The sequence below is a fragment of the Chenopodium album genome, chromosome 5 (assembly GCF_948465745.1).
Source record: "Chenopodium album chromosome 5, dcCheAlbu1.1, whole genome shotgun sequence".
NCBI lineage: Eukaryota > Viridiplantae > Streptophyta > Magnoliopsida > Caryophyllales > Amaranthaceae > Chenopodium > Chenopodium album.
In genome coordinates this window covers 2,088,792-2,112,192 of record NC_137838.1, presented here as the reverse complement: position 1 = coordinate 2,112,192, position 23,401 = coordinate 2,088,792, and the positions used below count along the sequence as shown (strand labels likewise).

Below are 23,401 nucleotides of genomic sequence, written 5' to 3'. Positions count from 1 at the left end.
TATAAAAACAACATACAGTTTCAGACACACACACTCATATATTCACCCTTTTCTTTGTACATTTACTTCTTCTAACACCCTTTATTTTTATTTTTTTGAACACCAACTAAATTGATAGAGGAGGAAAAAATAAATATTGCTAGCCTATTTGTTATGGGTAGAGAATGGTACCTAAACTGGGGTACCAAGTCCTCCTCTAAGAAAGGAAAGACGAGCGGTAGTGGTAGTGGTAATGGTAATGGTCGTAGTGGTGGTAGTAGTCGAGTAGAAAGAAAACCGACTACGCCACCAACGGCTACGGTGGCGGCTGCTGCTGCATCTGCAGGAGGATGCATGAATGCTGTACTTCATCTGTTTGATTTTCAGCATTTTCAGTTGTGCTTACATCCTCACGATGGTTCTTTTCTTCCAGATGACCCCACCCCTCTAAAAGGTAGAACTAGTAGTAACAGTCTTACAAAAGAATCATACTTTTTCTTTTGTTTTTTAAACCACATTTTCAAATTTTGATTTTTCTTTTTTGGTTCTCAATGTTCAGGTGTAGAAGCGCCAAGAAACAGCTTGGAATCAGTCACAGAAGAAGATAAGGATGATCATTTACACATTTCTGTAAGATTTTCCACCCTCTTAAAAAAAAAATCATTATTAATGGTTTAATCTTCTTATTCTATATATGATAAAAATAATGTTATGCTTTTCAGAATGGTATTAAGACGAAAACGAATCGAAGAGACACAGCGCTGAAACTAGTCCAAGTGCCAAGAGGTAAAATAGAAGATTTGTCATCAGAAAGCAGTTGTTCTCCTGCAAGTGCAAGGACACCAACCCTTGTAGCAAGGCTAATGGGCTTAGATATTCTCCCAGAATCAAACACAACAACACCAAGATCATCACATTCTCAAGCATTTTCTCCACACATAAGATCCTCAACCCCTCTCATTTCCACCAAAACAAGAAAATCTTGTAGTGCTTGTAGTACTCCTGGTACTAGAGCCTCCTACAGTGACAACGGCCCCGGTCCCCGGTCCTCGCCCGAGACACCAAGATCATTGCAATCAACAAGAAGACGGTCCATGGATGTTGTTGATCACCATCGATTATCTCTCCAGATCAACAAGGAGAACAACATTCAGAGGGAGATGGAGTTATCGCGGCCTTCATGTTCCGCGATAACTACCAAGAGAAGAGATGGGAAAAACTATGATGCTGAAGAAGTTGCTAAGAGTCCTAGCTATTATGCTAGGCAGATTATGAAACAAGTTAAGGAAACTGTTAGTAGAAGAGTTGGTGTTGATATTACTAACACAATTGGTAGAGAACATAGAAGAGATGAACATCTTTTGTCATCTTCAACAACAAAAGCAGCAACAACAATAAAACCCAAGAAGTCCAAAAAAGATCAGTCTTCGCCGAGGTATAAAACTTACAGTGACGAAAACCATAAGCATACGAACTCGAAAAATTCGGAACAGCTCCCACCAGCTGTTCCTGAAGTAGTGCCTCCGCCAAAGACGGTCACATTGCAAGCGAAACCAGTCGAAAGCGAGGATGAAAGCTTAAAGAAGCATGTTCAACCTACGACAACGACAACAACGACGCCAAGCAAGAAGCCTTTGAAGTCCTACAATTCAATAAGGAATAAGAAAGAGGAACAATTTGTTCACCCTTCAACAACGACGACAACGAGCAAGAAATGCAAGAAGAATATGTTGTCTAGTGATCTTCTTCACGGGACAGTCCCTTCACTTGTCCCCCTCAAGAAGGATTCTTCTCCAGTACCTTCTCCTACAAAATTACTTGACAATCAGGTAACTTTTTTTTTTTTTTTTTTAGCCCAAGTTTCCGTACTATATAACGGTTGCATTGGATATTTTTAATCTTATTATTATGATTATAATTCTACTTTCTTTTGAGTTTGTATTGGGTTCTTCATAGTCAAAAGATAGTCATACTAATCAAAAGTTAAAAAAAATTATTCATAGGGAGTTTCATCAGAAGCTCAGCTTTCAAAGCGGCTTATCATCAACAACACCACCAGCACCACCACCACGGCACGGTTATCTCGTTATCCGAGACAACGGATAGACGAGAAGAGACAAGAAGAAGCGACGCATACACCCGCCGACCGCTGGAGGAGCGGTAGGAAGGATGCAGGTACAGGTACTTCCGTAATGGAGTTTCAGTACATCAGTAGAATACTGAAATGTACTGGAATTGACAGAGATACCCCTGTTTCATTTATGAGGTGGTATTTACCATCACACCCTTTAGACCCATCAATTTACCACACTTTAGAAGCTACTCACTATATTACAACTAGTGACAGATTTTGTGAACAGTTAAATCTTTCAATTAACAGAAAGCTAATATTTCATTTAGTTGATGAAATGTTAGCTGATATGTTAAAACCTTATGTTAAACTCAAGAATCATTATCATCGTCGTCGTCATCAGAAAAATCATCATGATACACAGATGAATGGGTTTCAATTAGTGAAGACGTTGTGCTTGAAAATTCGAAGTTTTCCTAGTGCAGATTGTCAAACACTACAAGATATTGATGCACTTGTTGAGAAAGACATGCCAAGAATTGGAGCAACGAGTGATATGATTGTTTACCACGACGAAGGCGAAGGCGACGACATTGTTACAGAGATTGAACGTTATATTATGGACTCACTAGTCCAGGAAATGTGCTAGGTTAGTAGAAGTAGCAGTTTCCATGCAAATTACTATTAGATTAGGGAAGATTGATGTTAATGAATAATAATGATGATGTAAATAAAATGTTTGTTTTAGTTAGTTGAGATTTTTCTTGTTGTTTGATTCAAAAATAGGATTTAGGAAATGATGAGTGGGACCATGTAAATGTTAGTCAAATGGGTTCTAATTAGTGATTTTTGTTAGTCGTTGGCTTTTGTTGGTTGCTTCTGTTAGTATATCCATTAACCTTATTAATACCACAAATATAGAAATAATAAAATTTGAATTGAGCTTAATACTTTGAATAATGTTTCTCCAATGATATGATGAAGGTGATTAGAGGCTTAATCTCGGACATTTAGGACCGCGATTATTTTTTACATTATTAATTTGCGAAAATCTATGTATTAGAGTAGTTACGGTCCTTTTGGAGTACATGGTCCTCAGCTATAAGGGTCTATTTTGGATTATTTACTCAAGTCACACCTTCTTGGACAAATCCCATTTCCTAGAAGGTAAGGTGCTAATGAGTAATTTAATCTCTTAGAAAAATGTGAGCCATAAAAGTTGAATTCTATGTTATGTTGTAATGTTGAACTTATTCAAGATTAGAGTTTAAACTTGGTTTGATTAAGCATATATTCTCTGTATATTTTAATTGTATAGTTAACTAAAAGTTGAAAATGGAAACTAGTGATTCTGCAAATATAGCTGTTGAATAAGTTCAAAATGATGAACTTGCGTGATGAACATGTTTGGGTTAGATTAATATATTGATAGTTGGTTTTAAGACAAAGGGGAATATTTATTGAATATAGATTACATTTGTTAGCTCCTCAATTCAACTCCATTTCAATGAGTTTTATCTTTAATTTCAAAAAAGTTATCATCCATGTTAAAACTTTAGGTTAAAATTCTAAAATGACATATTATATATATAATGTACTCCCTTCATCATTTTAAATTTTTTTTTTATAAGGGTACAATCATCATTCAAATAAGAACTATTAAGATGGATTAAAAAGTTTACAATTTAAAGAAAATCTAGAGACTTAAAAAAAAAAATAAAATAAAAATAAAAATAAAAAAACTAAGGGTATGTTCACTTCAGCTTAATTTCAGGTCACTTCAGCTATAATAAATTCAGTTCCTAATTTCCTTCTCTCATAAAATATTTAGTTCAGTTGATCAGTTTAGCTTAAGTATGAAATGAAACACTTAAGTAACTAACCTCATGGTATGGTTGAAAGATGAAGACAATGCTAATTGTATCATGTTTCTTAACAATAATATCCTAACTAGTAAGAAAAAAAAGTAGGAATCATAAATTCATAATAATATGGTCTAAAAATGATGGCACAAGACAAAGTGGGAGGAGTCAGAAAGAAGAGTGAATACACCTGAATGAAAGGGAGAGTAAGAGAAAATTGGGCATAAAAAATAGCACATGGGCCATTCACGTGACGAGCTACTGCAATATTTTGTTGGTAATGGTCCCAAGCCCATGCTTGGAACCTTGCCCATTTGGAGACTCATATATTTTCGAACTTACACGTGGGATGTTTGGAATTTTCTTTTGAAAAAAAAAAAAAAAAAAAAAAAACTTTCAATTTTTTTTTTTTATGAAAACTTAAAATTCGTTTTGAATGTTAAAACTTTGGGGACAGTAACTGTTTTGGCTAAGGCTAGCCAACAATAACTGTTGTTATTGGCAAGCAAAAACATAACAAATGGCAGTAAAAATTAAATAAAAGGATGATTCTGTTAAGAGTTAATTAATTTAGTCAAGGTGTGAATGTCCACACTCCAATTTCTTCATTACATTTAATGTAGTAGCCAACCCTAATTGCCACCCTCTAAGGTTATAGCCCATAATATAATAGTGGTTTTTACTACTATAAATAGCCATGTAATTTCACTTGTATGATACACAAAAAAAATATTACCAAGAGTAATACATAAAAGTAGTAATACTTCTCTTATTACCTTCTTCTCTTAATCCTCTAATTTCTATATATTTCATAACACGTTATCAGCACCATCTTCAATCAGGTATACTTATACCGATTATCCAATTTTTACAAAGATTCAATTTCTTTCACAAAATATATTTTGAGGAGTATGCTCTATAGTTGCCCATATGGGATCCTCTATACCAGAAACTCATAATATATTTCTCCACAAAATTACTCTACATAATTAGCCATGTTGATAAAAATGAGGATATCAATACATACCTTATTTATGATATTTAGTTTGGTAACTCTCATGCATGGTTATAGAAAGTAATATATAATTACTTTTGCATGTGGAAATATTTGTTGTATGCATGTTAATAAAGTAAATTTCATGGTCACACAAATCATGTTTATACTTACTTACTTGTGCATAATTACTGAAATGAAAAAAATGATGCAGCCTTTATATTTATTTAATTTTTAGATTACACACTTTTATGTTTCTTTCAGTTTTCGAACCCTTGACCTCATGAATAGATTAGGGTTCTCGGACCACTACGGCTTGCATCCCAGTGTGATACTTATTTACGTTTGTAAATATTTATAGTTTGATTACGATTATTTTACCAGTCTAGAACATTGTATGATATTTTTTACAGTAGTGTAAAGCTGAAACGGATAATTTACCCCCCTATAAAAGGCGGATTACACCCCCTTATTTCACCATACAAACCTTATCCCCTCCTTAAACTTTACCCAAATTATCTCCTCTTCTTCCTCCTCCATTTACACCGGTCACACACCATGTTCCCCGTCGACAACCGACAACCACCACACCCCTTTACCTTTGAAGAAGATTTAAGGAAATTAAAACTATATTTAGTTTTAATTATGGCCCTAGTAGTTTTATTAATGGCAATGATGATTTTCATCATTTTACATAAGTAGCGCTCGGTTTTTCGACAAAGGGAATTCATGCATGTAATCTCCGTAGTACTTCAAGTTTTTTTGTCTTCTAGGTAGATTATAAGTGCATTTTGTTATAATAAATGTTCCTTTTGTCTTAACATTAATGTATGTCATTAATATTAATATTATTATTGTTGTTGTTGTTGTCGGTGATATAGTAATAGTAGTAGTATTTATTGTTATTGTTATTATTATCATTGTTATTGTTATATTTGTTGTTGTCGTTGTTTAACTAAAGTAATTATCATGTTTAATTTTAGCTCAACTTTATGTAAATCATAATAATAACCCAAGGGGGAGAAGCAAATATGTTTTAAATGGATTATTATTATGATTACAATTTGATTACTTTAATTATCACTTGCTTAATTGGCTTAATAATAATTACCTATTTGATTGTAGTTAAAATGGGAGACTTGATGAAAAGACAATTTGACGTATTAGACTTGTCCGGACATAATTATCTTGAATGGACAGTTGATGCCCAAATGAATTTAAAGGCTCAGGGATTGGAACATACAATCAAAGAAATTACCATCCCAGGAAGCGAAAAAGATGCCCCTGCTCAAATTAAAGTTCCTACTGATCAAGAGAAAGCAAAAGCTATAGTTCTCTTAAGGCACCATTTACATAACAGTTTAAAAACTGAGTATTTAATGGTGGAAAATCCCAAAGAACTATGGGATAGCCTGAAAGGAAGATATGACCACCATAAAAGGGTACTCCTTCCTTCAGCACAATTTGAGTGGACAAACCTGAGATTTCAGGACTTTAAATCTGTCAGTGATTATAATTCATCACTATATAAAATCGTATCAATATTGAGATATTGTGATCAACCAGTCACTGAAGTGCAAATGATAGAGAAAACACTCTCTACATTCCATGCTAACAACATTGTATTGCAACAGCAATACCGTGAAAGAGGCTTTGCAAAATATTCTGAGCTTATTTCTACATTATTGGTTGCTGAAAAGAATAATGATCTTCTGTTGAAGAATCACAACCTAAGACCAACTGGGTCTCAAGCATTCAATGAAACAAATGCTGTAGAAAGCTCAAATCCACCTGAGACAAATGTTGCTCATAGAGGTGGACGTGGAAAATATAATAACCGTGGCAGAGGTCGTGGAAATTTCCGTGGACGTGGCCGTGGACGTGGTTATGGCCGTGGTAGAGGCCAATTTCCCCCTAGAAACAACACTCAAAGGGGGCATCAACAAGGAAACAAAAATCAAGCCACCACAAAAGGAAAAGACACATGTTATAGATGTGGCATGACTGGACATTGGGGACGTACTTGTTGTACGGCCAAACATCTGGTAGAACTATACCAGGCTTCCATTAAAGGGAAAGAAAAACATGCCGAAACAAATTATGTTAATGAAGAAAATGTCCCTGGAATTAGCCTTGATGTGTCTGATTTCCACATAGACAATGGTGAAGCTGGTGGTGAATTTATCTTTGGAGAGAATAATCATGTTTAGATAATTCATCAATTACTATGATATGTATTATGTTTTCATTATGTACTTTTCTTGTATGTTTTTTTTTTCATGTTCAAGTTATATACTTTTAATTTTTCATCATTAATAAAGTAAGTCCAGTTTAATTATCTTAAACTAATCTTATACTTATTATTTTATGAAGATATGGATCTGCCCGAAGTTGGTTCCAAATTTCAATGCCTTTTGGACAGTGGAACAACACACACTATTCTGAAGGATAGAAAATATTTTTTAAAGTTAAGATTGTTTCAAGCAAATGTTAATACCATTTCTGGGTCAGCCAAGCTAATAGAAGGTTCTGGAAAAGCTTGCATAATACTCCCAAATGGAACAAAATTAATCATTAATGACGCTTTATATTCGAGTAAATCTCGAAGAAATCTTATAAGTTTTAAAGATGTGCGTCAAAATGGTTTTCATTTAGAAACAATGATAGTGGATCAAAAGGAATATTTATGCCTCACGGCAGAAAAACATGGCAAGAAACATGTGTATGAGAAATTGCCAGCATATTCTTCAGGGTTATATCATATAGATATACGACCAGTTGAAATAAATTCGATATCTAACCAGAAGTTAGATAATAAGAATCTGCTAAATTTATGGCATGATCGTTTGGGTCATCCTGGTACAGGAATGATGCACAAGATTATAGCAAATTCAGTAGGACATTCAATTAGGAATGTCAAAATCCCTCGATCAGATGAATTAACATGCTCTGCATGTTCACTTGGCAAATTAATAATAAGGCCATCTATGAACAAAATTGCTACTGAATCTCCAACATTTTTAGAGAGGATTCAAGGAGACATTTGTGGACCAATTAATCCTGCATGTGGACCATTCCGATATTTTATGGTATTAATTGATGCCTCAACTCGATGGTCACATGTAAGTCTCTTATCCAGTAGAAATGTTGCTTTTGCAAAACTCCTTGCTCAAATTATTAAACTAAGAGCACAATTTCCAGACCATACAATAAAAAGAATAAGGCTTGACAATGCTGGGGAATTTACATCCCAAACATTTAATGATTATTGTATGTCGATTGGAATTGTTGTAGAACATCCAGTAGCTCATGTTCATACACAAAATGGATTTGCTGAGTCATTAATTAAGAGACTACAATTGATTGCAAGGCCATTATTGATGAGATCAAAATTGCCTTCATCTGCTTGGGGTCATGCCATAATACATGCGGCAACTCTAATTAGATTGAGACCAACTGCTTATCATAAGTTCTCACCACTACAATTAGTTTTTGGTCGAGAACCTAATGTCTCACATCTAAAAATTTTTGGTTGTGCGGTGTATGTTCCTATTGCTCCACCCCAACGAACAAAGATGGGTCCACAAAGAAGGCTGGGAATTTATGTTGGATTTGAATCACCCTCCATAATTAAATATCTTGAACCAATGACCGGTGATTTATTTACGGCCAGATTTGCCGACTGCCATTTCAATGAGACAGTATTCCCAGCCTTAGGGGGAGAGAAAGTGCACCCACGAAAAAAAGAAATAGAAATCATTTGGAATGCAACACAATTGTCAATGTTTGATCCACGAACAAATATGTGTGAACAAGAAGTTCAGAAAATTGTTCATTTACAAAGCATTGCAAATCAGCTGCCTGATGCATTTATAGATGCAAAGAAAGTGACAAAATCACATATACCAGCTGAAAATGCCCCTGCACGAATTGAAATTCCATCTGGTGATAAGATCACTGAAAATGAATCTCTAGCACGCCGAAAGCGTGGAAGACCACTTGGTTCAAAAGACTCTAAACCAAGAAAATTAAAAAGACCTGATGAGATCAACAACATTCCCCTTACGGAAGGTCAAGAAAGACAAAGTACAGATGAGAATAGAGAAAAAGATGATAATCCGAAAGGGGATGAACAAGATGACCATGACATCGATAACAATGAAACTTCAATAAACTTTGTTTCTACCAGGAATTATTGGAATAGAAATGATGTTATCGTAAATGAAATATTTGCATATTCCATTGCAATTGAAATGGCATCTGACGAAAATGATAGTGAACCAAGAACAGTGGAAGAATGTCGTTGCAGGCATGATTGGCCAAAATGGAAAGAGGCAATGCAGACAGAGTTAAAGTCACTCGAAAAACGAGAAGTGTTTGGAAAAATAACCCTTACACCAGAAGGTGTAAAGCCAGTTGGATACAAGTGGGTATTTGTGAGAAAACGAAATGAGAAAAATGAAATTGTTAGATACAAGGCAAGACTTGTAGCCCAAGGTTTTTCTCAAATTCCAGGGATTGATTATGAGGAGACATATTCTCCCGTAGTTGATGCAACTACGTTAAGATTTCTGGTAAGCTTGACAGTCTCAGAAGGACTAAAGATGCGATTGATGGATGTAGTGACCGCATATTTATATGGGTCACTCGATACAGATATTTATATGAAAGTCCCAGATGGACTAAAATTACCAGTAAACCACAAGCCTAGACATTTACTTTCCATAAAATTAAAAAGGTCACTTTATGGATTAAAACAGTCTGGGAGGATGTGGTATAATCGTCTTAGTGAATACCTTATGAAAGAAGGGTTCAAGAATAATCAAATCAGTCCTTGTGTTTTCATTAAGAGATCACAATCAGGGTTTGCAATTGTTGCAGTTTATGTTGATGACTTGAATATCATTGGAACCCCAAATGAACTTGAAATAACTGCAAAATACTTGATGAAAGAATTTGAGATGAAAGACCTTGGACAAACTAAATTTTGCCTTGGATTGCAAATTGAGCACTTAAATAATGGTATTTTCGTCCATCAGTCTAACTACACCGAAAGAGTGTTAAAACGTTTTTTCATGGACAAAGCGACCCCAACAAACACCCCGATGATTGTTCAGTCTTTGACTATGAAATATGATCCATTTAGACCTCGAGAGGAAAACGAGGATGTCCTTGGTCCTGAAGTACCATATCTAAGTGCAATTGGGGCTCTAATGTATCTAGCTAACAATACTAGACCAGACATAGCTTTTTCTGTGAATTTGTTAGCCAGGTTTAGCAACACACCAACGAAGAGACACTGGAAAGGAGTAAGACACTTACTACGATATCTACGAGGAACAAAAGATCTTGGTTTGTTTTATCAATCAAGGCAAGATGCCACCCTCATCGGATATGCAGATGCTGGATATCTATCAGACCCACAAAACGCCAAGTCACAAACTGGATATCTGTTCACCTATGGTGGAACTGCAATTTCTTGGAAATCAACAAAGCAAACCTTAACTGCGACATCATCAAATCATGCTGAGTTGATTGCCCTTTATGAAGCAGGACGTGAGTGTGTATGGCTAAGGTCAATGATCGGCAATATCCAAGAAGAATGTGGGATGAAAGAAGTAACTAAAAGTCCAACCATCATTTACGAAGACAATACTGCATGTATCGCACAAGTAACTGAAGGATATATTAAAGGTGATAGGAATAAACATATATCCCCAAAACTGTTCTTTACACACGATTTGCAGAAGGAAGAGAAGATAAATGTCCAACAGATCCAATCATCTGATAATCTTGCAGACTTGTTTACTAAGTCCCTACCTTCGAAGAGTGTTGAGCGGTTGGTCCACAAGATTGGGATGCGTCGTCTTCATAAACTATGTTAAAATCAGGGGGAGCATTATATGCACTGCACTCTTTTTCCCTTCGATCAGGTTTTTATCCCAATGGGTTTTTCCTGACAAGGTTTTTAATGAGGCAGTACACTAAAGCATATAGTAATATATTGTTGTACTCTTTTCCCTTAGCTATGGCTTTTATCCTAAAGGGTTTTACCTAGCAAGGTTTTAACGAGGCAACATATACCCTATTCTGTATGGACATTCAAGGGGGAGTGTTAAGAGTTAATTAATTTAGTCAAGGTGTGAATGTCCACACTCCAATTTCTTCATTACATTTAATGTAGTAGCCAACCCTAATTGCCACCCTCTAAGGTTATAGCCCACAATGTAATAGTGGTTTTTACTACTATAAATAGCCATGTAATTTCACTTGTATGATACACAAAAAAAATATTACCAAGAGTAATACATAAAAGTAGTAATACTTCTCTTATTACCTTCTTCTCTTAATCCTCTAATTTCTATATATTTCATAACAGATTCCTTCATTTTTGGTGGTTTGTTAGTTTTGCCTTTTCCTATGGTTTGCTCTTCAATATTCTCTCCATGCAAAATTGATGATATACATTAAATAGGGTATTTTGTTTTATAATGTAAGTTGATTTTCAATATTACTTATTACCTCCGTTTCTTATAACGTACAACAAAGGGATATTATAAAATATTCCTTTGTTGCACATAATAAGAAACAGAGGTAGTATATATGTACGGAGTACAAAATACTGAAGTTTAATGTTGTCTGACTCTCCTCCTAATACGAGTTTAGAACTTTGGGGTATGCCTAATAAGATAAGCGGATCCTATAAAATGGTTATTATATACTCCATAATATGTTGTTGACAATACACAAGGCGGATGGAATCGGATTGGATGAAAGGTTACATAGAAGTACAAGGTTAAAATTGAAGGGTGAAAAATGTAACTTCTACAAGTTTTAGAAGGGAAACAAAGATAGGTTAATGCTATAAATAAAAAATACAAGTACTGAAGAAGGAAAGAGTCAACAAGTCACAGAATTTTCGGGAGTTTTGAGCATTGGCATTATTACAATTGCCATACTATAAAAGCAGACGTACGAGTAGTTAATAGATGGTGTTATGAATTGTCATTTCATAGAATTCAATGAGAAAAATGGAAGACAAAGATGTATAGTGAAAATATATTCAATAAATTAAACTATAGGGACAAAACTGCAGAGTTTCTTACATGTATTTACCTATTAATTACTATTGTATCAGAAAGAACACTCTAATTTTGCAGATGTCAGTACAAATATAAAGAGGTAAAATTAAAGGAAAACTTTACTACTACTCCGTAGTACTCTGTATTTTTGGTATATTATAATGCTACTATGAGTTTTACGGAGTAATTTTTAGGAGTAAAAGAGAGCTTTTTTGTACAGTAGTAGTGTAGTACTCTTTACAATTTTACAGATGTTTAGCAGCAGATCCTGTTTTGTTTTGTTTTCCTTTAACTTTATTTTGCAAGAATTACCTTCAATTTTGTGTGATTTTGTCCGAAAACAAAAATAAACAAACTCTGCCAGGATAATTAAGTATTGTGAAACAGGTATTGTGAAGCTGGTAACTTTTTCTAATACAATGTCGATTTCAGTTTTTTTATCTAGCTCGGTTCATTAAGTGTTACAAGTGGAACTCGTGTCCAAGTCGGCTCATTAACACCCCTACTCTGATGCCCTTTGCCCCTGTGCGGCTGTGCCCTAAGACAAATGAACTGTTTTCTTGAGGCTAATAATGTGAGATCACTAAAAGAAAGGGAAAGATGGGATAAAAGTGACACTTCCCTTTTCTCTCTTCTTAGGTGGAACTGACTCTTCTATGAAACCGAAAGTGATGATAAACCTGTCAGTAAGAAGTGCCATAACTTTTTTTTTTTTTTTAATGAAGATGATATTGGTGGGATTTTTATTTATTTATTTATTTTTTGATTAGTTTTTTTAAGTAGAGAAAAGTTGGAAGTTAAATGGGGTAAGATAGTGGCTTCAACGTGTTGCAGAGGTACAGAATGCAGTAAATACTCTCAGACGAGCTTCAGTAAATTACATTTTAATATGAAAGTGGAGAATTCAAAAGAATATAAAGATTTAGAAAACATGGAAAAATAAATCAAGAAAAACGGAGTGATAAAGTGATTGATTAATAGAAGGAAAAAAGAAAAAAAAAATCTGTGTTGCTCGAATTCTCAGAGTTTATGCTTATAATTTAAAATAAAAGTTTTGAAAATTTAGTTTAAAAAAAAATCGACAGTAAGATATTGATATTTTTGACTGACCATATATTGGGATTGCCATTCAATTGAAGCGGGTTCGCATTTATTGCTCGACAAGTAGGATAATGCAGCTCATGATCGAACTCAAATTCAAAGAAAGTTGTTGAAATCACTATTCTTTACAACTTAGAAGTCAATTAATTTTTTATACTGAATCAAGAGAAGATTTATTTACAGCTTCCAAGAGCTTTGCCCTTTCCCATGTTTGTGTTGAAGATATTATGTTGAACAAAATATTGCAAAATAACCAAGATTCCTATTTTGACCAATGAAAATCAGGTAGATAAAGATAAGAAAATCAACATATAGATACTTTGATCTTTGTCATTGACTAATGATGAATTCATGATGAAGGTGATCATAAGTCATAATGACCCCGAAAGTTAAAAATGCACCAATTCACAATCACCGATAAAGGAGCTAGCCTTGGGTGGTAAAGTCTAGGCGAGGGATGTGCATTATACATTTATACTACACTTAGAATCGAATACCGTCTACATTATTGTCCACAATTACTACCAAGTAAGGAAATCAAACGGGGTAAAAATGCATAACAAAAAAAAGGTGAATCTTAGGACTTAGGAGCCCAAAAAAGGGGAATTCAGGTGTGTAATTGTCAGCAAAAAAAATGATTGTGGCATGCATGAAGAGAAACAACTATCACTCTCAAGATGTGAAGTGCAGTAATTACGTCTAACTTATTTTGAATTGGTAACTTATTATGCATTCATTCAAGCAGCAGAAAATGCAGAGATTCTACTTGGTCAATTTAATTGGTGCATCAAGATGAAAAAACTTCTGAAAATGCAAAAAAGTAAATGAAGGTTTTTTAGGAAAATATTCTACTTTGCATCTTCCACATTCACTCACACTCTTTCATCAATTTGTCCTCCTGCATCCTCAGTTCAATATTACCCTCACGATATTTTTTCAGGATCATTTATAGGCTGAGTTTTGGACTGTTCATTGCCACACCGTACAAGTCATTCAATTTTAACCCACATAACTCCTTTTAAATTGCTAAATGAAAGTGCAGAACTCAATAGACAACTTTCCCTATTTTGTAGGTAGTCGAACTTATGAAGTATTAGGAAGTGCATGAAGTGCAAATTGTTTTTGTCAACCAAATTTCAATGTAAATCAAACAATCACGTACGAAAAACTATACCAACCAGCCCACCCTAGCTGTAGCCTAGTTCAAAAGCCGTCTCTCAACTTGAAACCCTAAATGTAAAATCGATCCAGAAAATCAACCCAAAACAACCTGGCCTAAACATGAAATTACCTACTCAAACCAAACCATTAGACAAATCTACTTTCTATACCCCTAAGTTTCTCATAACAGAAAAGTACCAACAGGATACAACATTAACCCATAGAAACAAGAATAGATAGTGAAACTGTGAAGGTAATGGTAATTGCCTGAAAATTGAATGTTGACTAGCTGTTTAAAAACAGAATCTGGGTTCCAAATAAAATAACTATCACATTCAACCCTCTATCTAATGTCCTTTAAGGATATTACAGTCCTGTGAATTTTATAGCTGGTGGTGGACCTTTTGCGTCAGCTTGATATAAGCTGCCAAAAATTGAATGCGATGAAAACAGAAAAATATGACCCAGTACTTGTACTACATTCAGAGCTCCATCATTATATCATCAGTCATTTTCCACTTTGGAATTTTCTTTATTTTTTTTTGGTGGTGGTGGTGGTGGTGGGGCGTTAGGGTTTTAATTTCACTCAGATCTTTCTAATTTCTGGATATATTTCCGTATTTATAATGGGGAAGGCTTGGCTGGTAAGAGTACAATTTCTTCCAGGTTTTGACGTGATTGTTGAATGTTGATATTCAGCCATGACTATACCTGGAGATTTGTCTTTCTTTTGCCTCACTCCCCCTTCCTGTGAGGACAAACAAAGGGATCTATTCCAGCCTTAACTCTTGTTTCTCCCCATTTTCCTCATACCTCCTATACCTCATATCTAGACGAGAGAATTGATAAAACTGATCATCTTAATTCAGCTCAGGCATTGTTAACTCATCTTAGCGATTAGGGCTTTTAAAGAGCACAACATTATAATTTTTTTTTAAAGTATTAATAAGACCCAGGATCCAGATCATCTTAATATCATGTACTGTTTTTTTTTTTTTTAATAATCTTGTTTATCCTGCTGCCAAAAAAAAAAAAAAGATCCTAAGACTCCTAATACAGTTTGCTCCAGATATAGAAAGTTCAAAAGTCTCACAAGTTACTATGCTCTTAAGTGACTATATGTATTTACTAAATTCTACAGGTTTGAAGGATGGCCGTGAGGGTTTTGCTGCAATGAGGCCTACATCTTACGAATGAACTATACAACTAACTAAGTTGAAAACTTCAGTACCACCCAAGAACAAATTGCAAAATCCCCCCTATTTGGAGAAAAGAAAGATTTAAATCAAGGCCATCAAGCACACATGAAGTTTAAGATGAAATCACAAAAACATCCTACAAACATGATGCTGATCAAAAGTGAGAACAAATTAGTCCAGCTGGCCAGCCTAAATGTCTCTCTTGTAAGTTGCTACCCATTCCATGTGCAACTTTATGAGCTAAAGGAGGAGATATACACAAATGATCATTTGGATTTAAAAAGTAGTAAAAAGGTTTATATAGACCTAAAGGCGGAGATATACAGACAACGCGGTGATAGCAAAGCTCATGAGAAAAGCACCAAAATTAGAGAAAAAGAAATATTATTGATCTGAAGTATCAAGGTGAATTCATCCCAAGATAAGTCTGACCAGCAGAAAAGCACAATTTACAAATGAACTACAGCCAACAATAAACCGACTCACAAGACAAATTGCTTAAGCAGCTAACTTTATTGATATGAGTTTGAACTGCAATCAGATATTCTAACATCTAAAATCTAATGTAAATGAGACAATCACTATTCACAAATGAAGATCTAATCCAAACTATAACAGGATGTAAAGAATCTAAAATAAATAAGAGTACCTTTTGCACATAATCTGAGACACTTTTCTCATCACAAACCTTGACATGCCACTGAGATCCACTCAACTTCTAGTATCCACGTCAAACCCAGAACCAGTCCAGCCAGTCACAGACCCTCTCCCTTTTGACAATGCCCCAACTCCTCTTCCTTTTCCTTGTAATAGGTTTTTCTTCTTCCCTCTTCCTTCTCCATCAGCACTAGGTGGTTGATTATGAGCAGTAACAGTGGGTACACTTTCATGAGTTTCATCATTTCCTTGACTTGGAGTGTTTGAAACCACCCCATTTACTTCTTGCGTCAAAGCAGCAGCTGATGCATTATTTGGCGTGCTATCCTGCAAAATTTCATTACAACATCAAACAGAAACTCAGTCTTAGCACCCATAAATCATCCATCTTTGTCAGCACAAGTAGAACATATATACTGCTTCCTCATCCAAAACCTACACCACATATATCAGTTGTTTTAAATTTTTAATAAAACTAATATCGATTTCTGCTATTATTTACTACTTATACGACTCTTTCTCCTTCAAAAGTCCTGTTAAAATGGATGACTCTACATATGGGGAGGTGAAAAGTCAAAGTGAAGAGTGCACACACTCTCCCTGCATCCCATAAATCTAACCTCAGTAGGTTGATGCGATCAATAATTCCACAATACTGATTTGTCGCATGCAGTCTACCCTATATATCTTCTAGAGAAGTAGTTTAATCACTTTAATGGCTCTAATAAAGAACGTTCAACAATTCATTGCGAAACTCAGACAAAGAACATATAACCAGTATAATTACACAAAAGGAGTCATTATAGAAGCAAAGCCAGATTTCCACCTTCTCCAATCACTCCCCCCGGCCCCCAAAATTATTAAATAAAAAATATATTGAAGCAGAAATAGAGTGGGAGCAGCTTCATGCTTACTAGGACAGCAAGCTAATGAAAAACAATCCCGTTGATATTGATTGTGTGAAAGGAAACACATTTATCTAAATTCTTGCAATATCCTCAAAAAGAATAGAACAGAGTGCTGCAGAACAAAGACCGTGAACAGATTCCATTTTGATAACCTTTAACCAGCAAAGAAAACAACATCTCCAAACAACGCGCATATCGGAAACAACATACAGGCATAGTAGATGTTGACGCTCTTCCTGGATTCAAAGCTTCTAGCCGCCTTTTCAACTGCTCGAGTCTTGCATACTGGGAGTTACTGCTTTCTTGGACCTAGTATAGATAGCGGCATCAGAAAACAGCACATACATACAAGTAATCAAGCACATAAAACACGAGGTATATGGATATACCAATTGGTTCAGGTCCTCACATAGCTTCTGCTTAACTAATTCTTCATCCTGCACAACTTTTAAAGCAGCCTCCCATACCTGGCATTCAGAAAATATTCGGCCAACACAATTTGTAAAATTGAATATAACAAATCAAACGCATTGATACAGAAACATGGTATATATATTCCAAAATATGGTGCATTTGGTACACAAATCTAGTAATAAAAAGGACAGAGATAACAATCCAGTATACCGGCGCAATTTCACAGGATTCTTAAAAAACTTGTTATTGCTCTTGAGAAAAGACACAAAAGGAGTCGTATGGAAATTGTAAAAACTTACTCCCCACCCCCCCTCCCCCCTCCAACACACACACAAATATTCCCTTGAGATAAATGTCTCCTTAATTAGAAAAGGCTATACTTTTGGTATCATCTTTGTTTAACTTTTGATCGCAAGGTCGAGGTATCCCACCCTGCTAAAACTTTAACTATAAGTAGGCATTTTTTTCAACACAGCCAGAAGCTTTAAATAACTTTGTGATTCTAATGTTTTTTTCTTATTCTTTTCAAAATTTCTAACTTATCATAAACACTCTTCCCATTTTATCCACCCAAACTGCGTTGTCACAAAATAGCATACAATAATCCACTCTCTTCCTCATATTGCTTTGGTAAACCCATAGATACACAAGTATGCAACCATGGTGCAAAAGGAATGAATTTGAGAGACATAAAAGCAATAAAATTGCAACAATTTTAGATGACAAAAGATCAATCTAAAGAAGATGTAGATATGTTCTCCGATGGTAGTCCAACATGATTTCAAATTGAAGCAATATCTATCAGAGTCTAAGTTCCAAACTAATGTCTAGTCACAACTCACAAATAAACAGACTAATACAGTACTTCACAGATAACAATTGAACGATCTTATCCTTCTTTCACAAATTAACAGGGGGGAAAAAAATTGATTTAATAATTTAAAAAGGGTCACTTACTGACTCTAAAAACAATAATACCAAACCAATGAGGTGGTAGGATCTGAAGAACATCTAACAGTGTAACTGCCAACTCAAGTAAAGAAGTAAGAACCTTTTTTGCTTGTTCTTCCTTGATCTTAGCCGCTTTAATTTGCTCATTTTGAAGCTCAATCTTCTTTCTCAAGTGTTCAAATGCTGCAGATATCAGCAAATGAATTTCTTTTTAGACATTCCCCAAAAAAATCCGCCACTATTCAACAACGTTTGTTCTTTTTACCACTTTCATATATTCCAAGTTGATTGGTGTAAAAAGTTGGTAGATGCACAAGCTTACATTGTTTTACTTCGGCATCCTCCTCGATTCTTAACCATTGATTTAATGCAATCTCTTAAACTAATTCCATTCTAAACATGTATAGAGATAGGAGGAAGGCTCGTCAAAATAATTAAGGTCAACAGTATATGTAGCAAAGCTAACCTGCATGCTTTGATCCTGCCGTAAGTTTCAGCTCCAAATTGAGGTTGGCAAATTCACGTTCAACATCACGAATTTTTGAATAATTTTCCTCTATATATCTGACAAATGCAGCAAAAAGAAGATCCAATAAGACCAGCATCCATGCAAGGATGTAGCAATATACAACACACTACAATCACAAAGTAAAACAATGACATATATGATCAATGCAATACATGTCTGGTTAATGCTATTCCTCTTTTCATAAATATAATTAATAGCGAAAAGGCAATTGTTCCACACATTCGGTCAACAAACGTGATTCCTCATGCTGAGATAGACCATGAAGCAATGAAGCCTACAGCTTCTTACGAACAAAAAAAGGTCCTTTAAACGCAAGAGTTTGATACCAGCTCAATGACTTCTCTAATTAGAGTTTGATACTTGCAAGTAATACTGCACATATATAAGCCTCACAACAACATACTTCGTATGAAGTATAACTGTATAAGCAAATGCTTTATAGTAATAAGCTTCAGGATTTCAACTGTCACCGTCTTTAACATGACTTCCACTCATTTGCAAGCACAAATTCACTGGTTTTATAATACAAGAATGATCAAAAACCTTTAGCACACTATATTCTTATCTTATGGTGGTTATAAAAGACAAAGATGATGCTAGCTCAATGGCTTGTCTTGGCTTTCTTCATAACTCAACATCGGATACTCAAGAGTCAACGACACAGTAAGCCAATGCCAATCCCCTGTAGTAATCCAACAAACTTCGGCTTTTCAATTCTCACAGCCTTCAGCACAAGTTTTACTGGTTTTGCAATGCAAATTTAAAAAGAAGTTTGGTCGACAGTGTAATAAGCCAAACCTCTATAGTAGTCGTGTAGTCGCAAGCTTAATAATTTGATGATTTCAATTTTACAGCAATTCAGCACAAATTTCACTCATTTCACAAAATGTTCAAAAGAAAATTGATCACTAGCATAATCAAAGTCATTAATCAAAGCAACACTGCACAAATCTTGAATAGTAGGATCACTACTCAAATCTTGATCACTCAATTCAACGAACGCTAGCAAATTTAGAACAATCAAACTACAAGTGCGCAATTTTTTCACAAATTCCTGATCAATTTGCACTCATTTCACAAATGCAACTTGAATTATGCTCAATAACGCAACTAATTAAGTTAAAATCAACCAAAAAAAAAAGAATAAAAACTTACTTCTGGAGTTGAACTTTTTCCTGCTCGATAATCTATCATGAACGCCAAAAACCTAACATTAGAAAATGAGATTAAAAAAACCGGAAGAAAAAAAGAGAGGAGAGAGAAACCTTTTCAGTGTAAGCGATGACAGGAGCTTCACGAAAGAGACCATCGGGGCCAATCTCCGACATTAGCGAGGGATTAGCATTGTTCGCCATTGTTGAATTGTTGGATCTTCAGGAAGAACACAAAAATGGAGGTAGATCTGGTGATTAATTATGATTAATGGAAAGGGATGAAGAATGAATGAAGATTGTAAAAATGTTAGCGTAATCAAGTGGGATAGATTAGTGTGATGCAGCAATTGGATTGATAATGGGGATTTGGGAAATACAACTGCTTTTAGACTTCACGTGGATCATTACATCAAATCCGGATGGTCAATGGCCAAACCTTTTGTTAAAATAAAATTACACGGAGTACTCTACGTTAGCAATTTCTTATGTCACGCTTGTCAATGTACGAACTTATTGTTAACATCTCTAATTATCGAATAGAATCTTGCTAACTCGCTATAACGTTAGCAATTTACTACTCCATATATAACCATTTTTTGTATGGTGAAAATACATCTTCCCCTATAGGGCTATTGGCTAGCAATTCATATTCGGGTTTCAACTATTACATGATCATGATCTAATATGATTTTAAGAAGTTCATAAAAGTTTTGAAAATGTCTAACTTGTCGAAGTGTCCAAGCACAATTACTAAATTACATTGTTGTAATACTTTCATAAGGTAAGATCAATCAATCAATCAATCAATCAAAGCCTTAATCCCAAAAGTGGGGTCGGCTAACATGAACCAAATTTGATTATTCCGTGTAGTCATCAACATAAATCTTTCTCCTCCATCCCTTACGATCCAAAACTTCATCCTCACGTAAATCCATGCACTTCATATCCTTCCTCACTCCTTCCAACCAAGTCATCTTTGGTCTCCCTCTTCCTCGTTTAATCCCTCCATGGTCCCACTCTTCCACTCTTCGCACCGGTGCACCCTCGGGTCTCCGTCTTACATGTCCAAACCAACGCAGACGATTTTCCCTTAATTTATCTACAATGCCCGCCACACCTACTTTCTTGCGAATAACCTCATTTCTGATTCTATCTCTTAAAGTGTTTCCACACATCCACCTTAACATGCGCATTTCCGTAACCTCCATCTTTTTAATATGCTCTTTCTTAGAAGCCCAACATTCTGTACCATAGAGCAACACTGGTCTTATGGCAGTCCTGTAGAATTTTCCCTTCAACTTTAAGGGAATGCTGCGGTCGCATAACACTCCCGTGGCCGCTCTCCATTTAAGCCACCCTGACTTAATCCTGTGGGTCACGTCTTGATCAATGTCACCATTCTTCTGGATGATCGACCCTAGGTACTTAAAACATTCACTCATGGTCAAATCCTTTCCATCCAAACTCACCACTTCATTGCTTGTCCCCCTCTGAGTGCCAAAACGACATACCAAATATTCAGTCTTACTCCGACTTAGCTTAAACCCTCTAGATTCCAACCTTTGCCTCCATTGCTCCAACTTGACATTAACCCCATCCTTAGTCTCATCCACCAAAACGATATCATCTGCGAACAGCATACACCATGGAACCTCATCTTGAATTGGTCTAGTTAATTCATCTAGAACCGTTGCAAAAAGAAAAGGGCTTAATGCAGACCCTTGATGCAATCCGATTGTAATAGGGAAATCTTTTGTCAACCCTCCGCATGTCCTCACATTTGTTGACACATCCCGATACATATCCTTAACTAGGTCTACATACCTTCATGGGATACCTTTCTTCAACATTGCCCACCAAAGTATCTCTCTTGGCACCTTGTCATATGCCTTCTCTAAATCAATAAAGACCATATGAAGATCTTTCTTCTTTACCCTATAAAACTCCATCATTTGTCTTATCAAATGGATTGCCTCCATAGTAGATCTCCCAGGCATAAAACCAAATTGGTTATCTGAAATGCTTGTGCATGCCCTCAACCTTTGTTCAATCACCCTTTCCCACAACTTCATAGTATGGCTCATAAGCTTAATTCCTCGATAGTTAGAACAATCTTGAGCGTCTCCTTTGTTTTTATAAACCGGGACCAAGGTGCTCTTCCTCCAATCTTGTGGGATCCTTGTAGCCGTCCATATCTTGTTGAAAAGGTTTGTTAACCAATCAATACCAATCTTACCCAAACACCTCCACACCTCTATCGGTACCCCATCAGGGCCAACCGCCTTCTTAGGTTTCATCTTCCTCAGTGCAATCTCCACCTCTACTCTCCTAATCCTTCGCACATACTCCATGTTGATTTCTTCATCACTCATAGAGGTATCTCCTATCACAACTCCATTACTTCCATTAAATAATTCATCGAAGTACCCCTTCCACCTGTCCTTGATGCCCTCCTCTTGCACTAGGACCATTTGGTTCTTATCTTTGACACACTTCACCATGCCAATATCCTTCCTTGCCTCTTGTCTTCTCTTTGCCATCTTATAAATGATCCTTTCTCCCTCCTTGGAATCAAGCTTTTCATAAACCTCCTGATATGCCTTTTCTTTTGCTTGGCGAACAGCTGCCTTTGTCTTACTCTTAGCCTCCTTATACGCTGCAAAGGTTTCATCACTCCTACATTTTCCTAAGGCTTGATAGCATTCCCTTTTTTGCTTAATTACTGCTTTCACCTCTTCATTCCACCACGAAGTATCTCTCTGTACCGAAGTTCTTCCCCTTACTTCCCCTAAGACCTCTTTGGCCACTCTTAGGAAACAGTTCTTCATTCGTAACCAAGTCATGTCCGGATCCACCTCTCCATCCCAATCCGCTTCTTCAATTACCTTTTCTGTAAAAACCTTAGCTTTTGCATCCCTTAGGGTCCACCATCTTATCCTTGGTTCTTCTTGTCTAACTTTTTTCTTCGCCTTCTCTTTCAGACGAATAGTCATTACCAATAGCCGGTGTTGGGTGACCACACTCTCCCCTGGGATAACCTTACAGTTTATGCAACTTTGTCTATCTTTGCTCCTTGTGAGCAGGAAGTCTATTTGAGTTGCATTTGCTCCATTCCGAAAAGTTATCAAGTGTGAATCCCTCTTCTTAAACCAAGTATTAGCCAAAATTAAATCATATGATTGGGCAAAATCCATAATAGCTTCACCACCGGCGTCCCTCTGCCCATACCCAAAGCCTCCATGGACACTCTCATAGCCATCTCGGCTCGCCCCAACGTGCCCATTTAGATCCCCTCCAATATATAACTTCTCTGAGTGGTGGACACCCTGCACCACCTCG

The 23,401-nt window shown here is 35.8% G+C and overlaps 2 protein-coding genes across 2 annotated transcripts; one reads left to right on the top strand and one right to left on the bottom strand.

The window, feature by feature from the left end:
• Window positions 1-39: 39 nt before the first annotated feature.
• LOC145630021 (uncharacterized) lies at window positions 40-2,877 on the top strand. The gene is made up of 4 exons (XM_081682261.1): window positions 40-433; window positions 539-609; window positions 702-1,808; window positions 1,983-2,877. Exons 1-4 carry the CDS (start codon window positions 154-156, stop codon window positions 2,697-2,699), a joined length of 2,175 nt encoding a protein of 724 aa, XP_081538387.1. The 5' UTR covers window positions 40-153; the 3' UTR covers window positions 2,700-2,877.
• Window positions 2,878-15,816: 12,939 nt separating this feature from the next.
• Window positions 15,817-20,410, bottom strand: LOC145630020 (uncharacterized). The gene is made up of 7 exons (XM_081682260.1): window positions 20,174-20,410; window positions 20,064-20,095; window positions 18,846-18,943; window positions 18,480-18,562; window positions 17,404-17,481; window positions 17,225-17,323; window positions 15,817-16,433 (listed from the first exon to the last, which is right to left on the bottom strand). Exons 1-7 carry the CDS (start codon window positions 20,261-20,263, stop codon window positions 16,161-16,163), a joined length of 753 nt encoding a protein of 250 aa, XP_081538386.1. The 5' UTR covers window positions 20,264-20,410; the 3' UTR covers window positions 15,817-16,160.
• Window positions 20,411-23,401: the final 2,991 nt, after the last annotated feature.

Coding starts and splice junctions, on each gene's coding strand:
- LOC145630021 (XM_081682261.1), top strand. CDS start 154: ATGGGTAGAGAATGGTACCTAAACTGGGGTACCAAGTCCTCCTCTAAG. Junction 610..701: donor ATGATCATTTACACATTTCT/GTAAGATTTTCC, acceptor TATGCTTTTCAG/AATGGTATTAAGACGAAAAC. Junction 1,809..1,982: donor CAAAATTACTTGACAATCAG/GTAACTTTTTTT, acceptor AATTATTCATAG/GGAGTTTCATCAGAAGCTCA.
- LOC145630020 (XM_081682260.1), bottom strand. CDS start 20,263: ATGGCGAACAATGCTAATCCCTCGCTAATGTCGGAGATTGGCCCCGAT. Junction 18,944..20,063: donor GAAAAAGTTCAACTCCAGAA/GTAAGTTTTTAT, acceptor TGCATTTGTCAG/ATATATAGAGGAAAATTATT. Junction 16,434..17,224: donor CGTCAACATCTACTATGCCT/GTATGTTGTTTC, acceptor GAAATTTTGCAG/GATAGCACGCCAAATAATGC.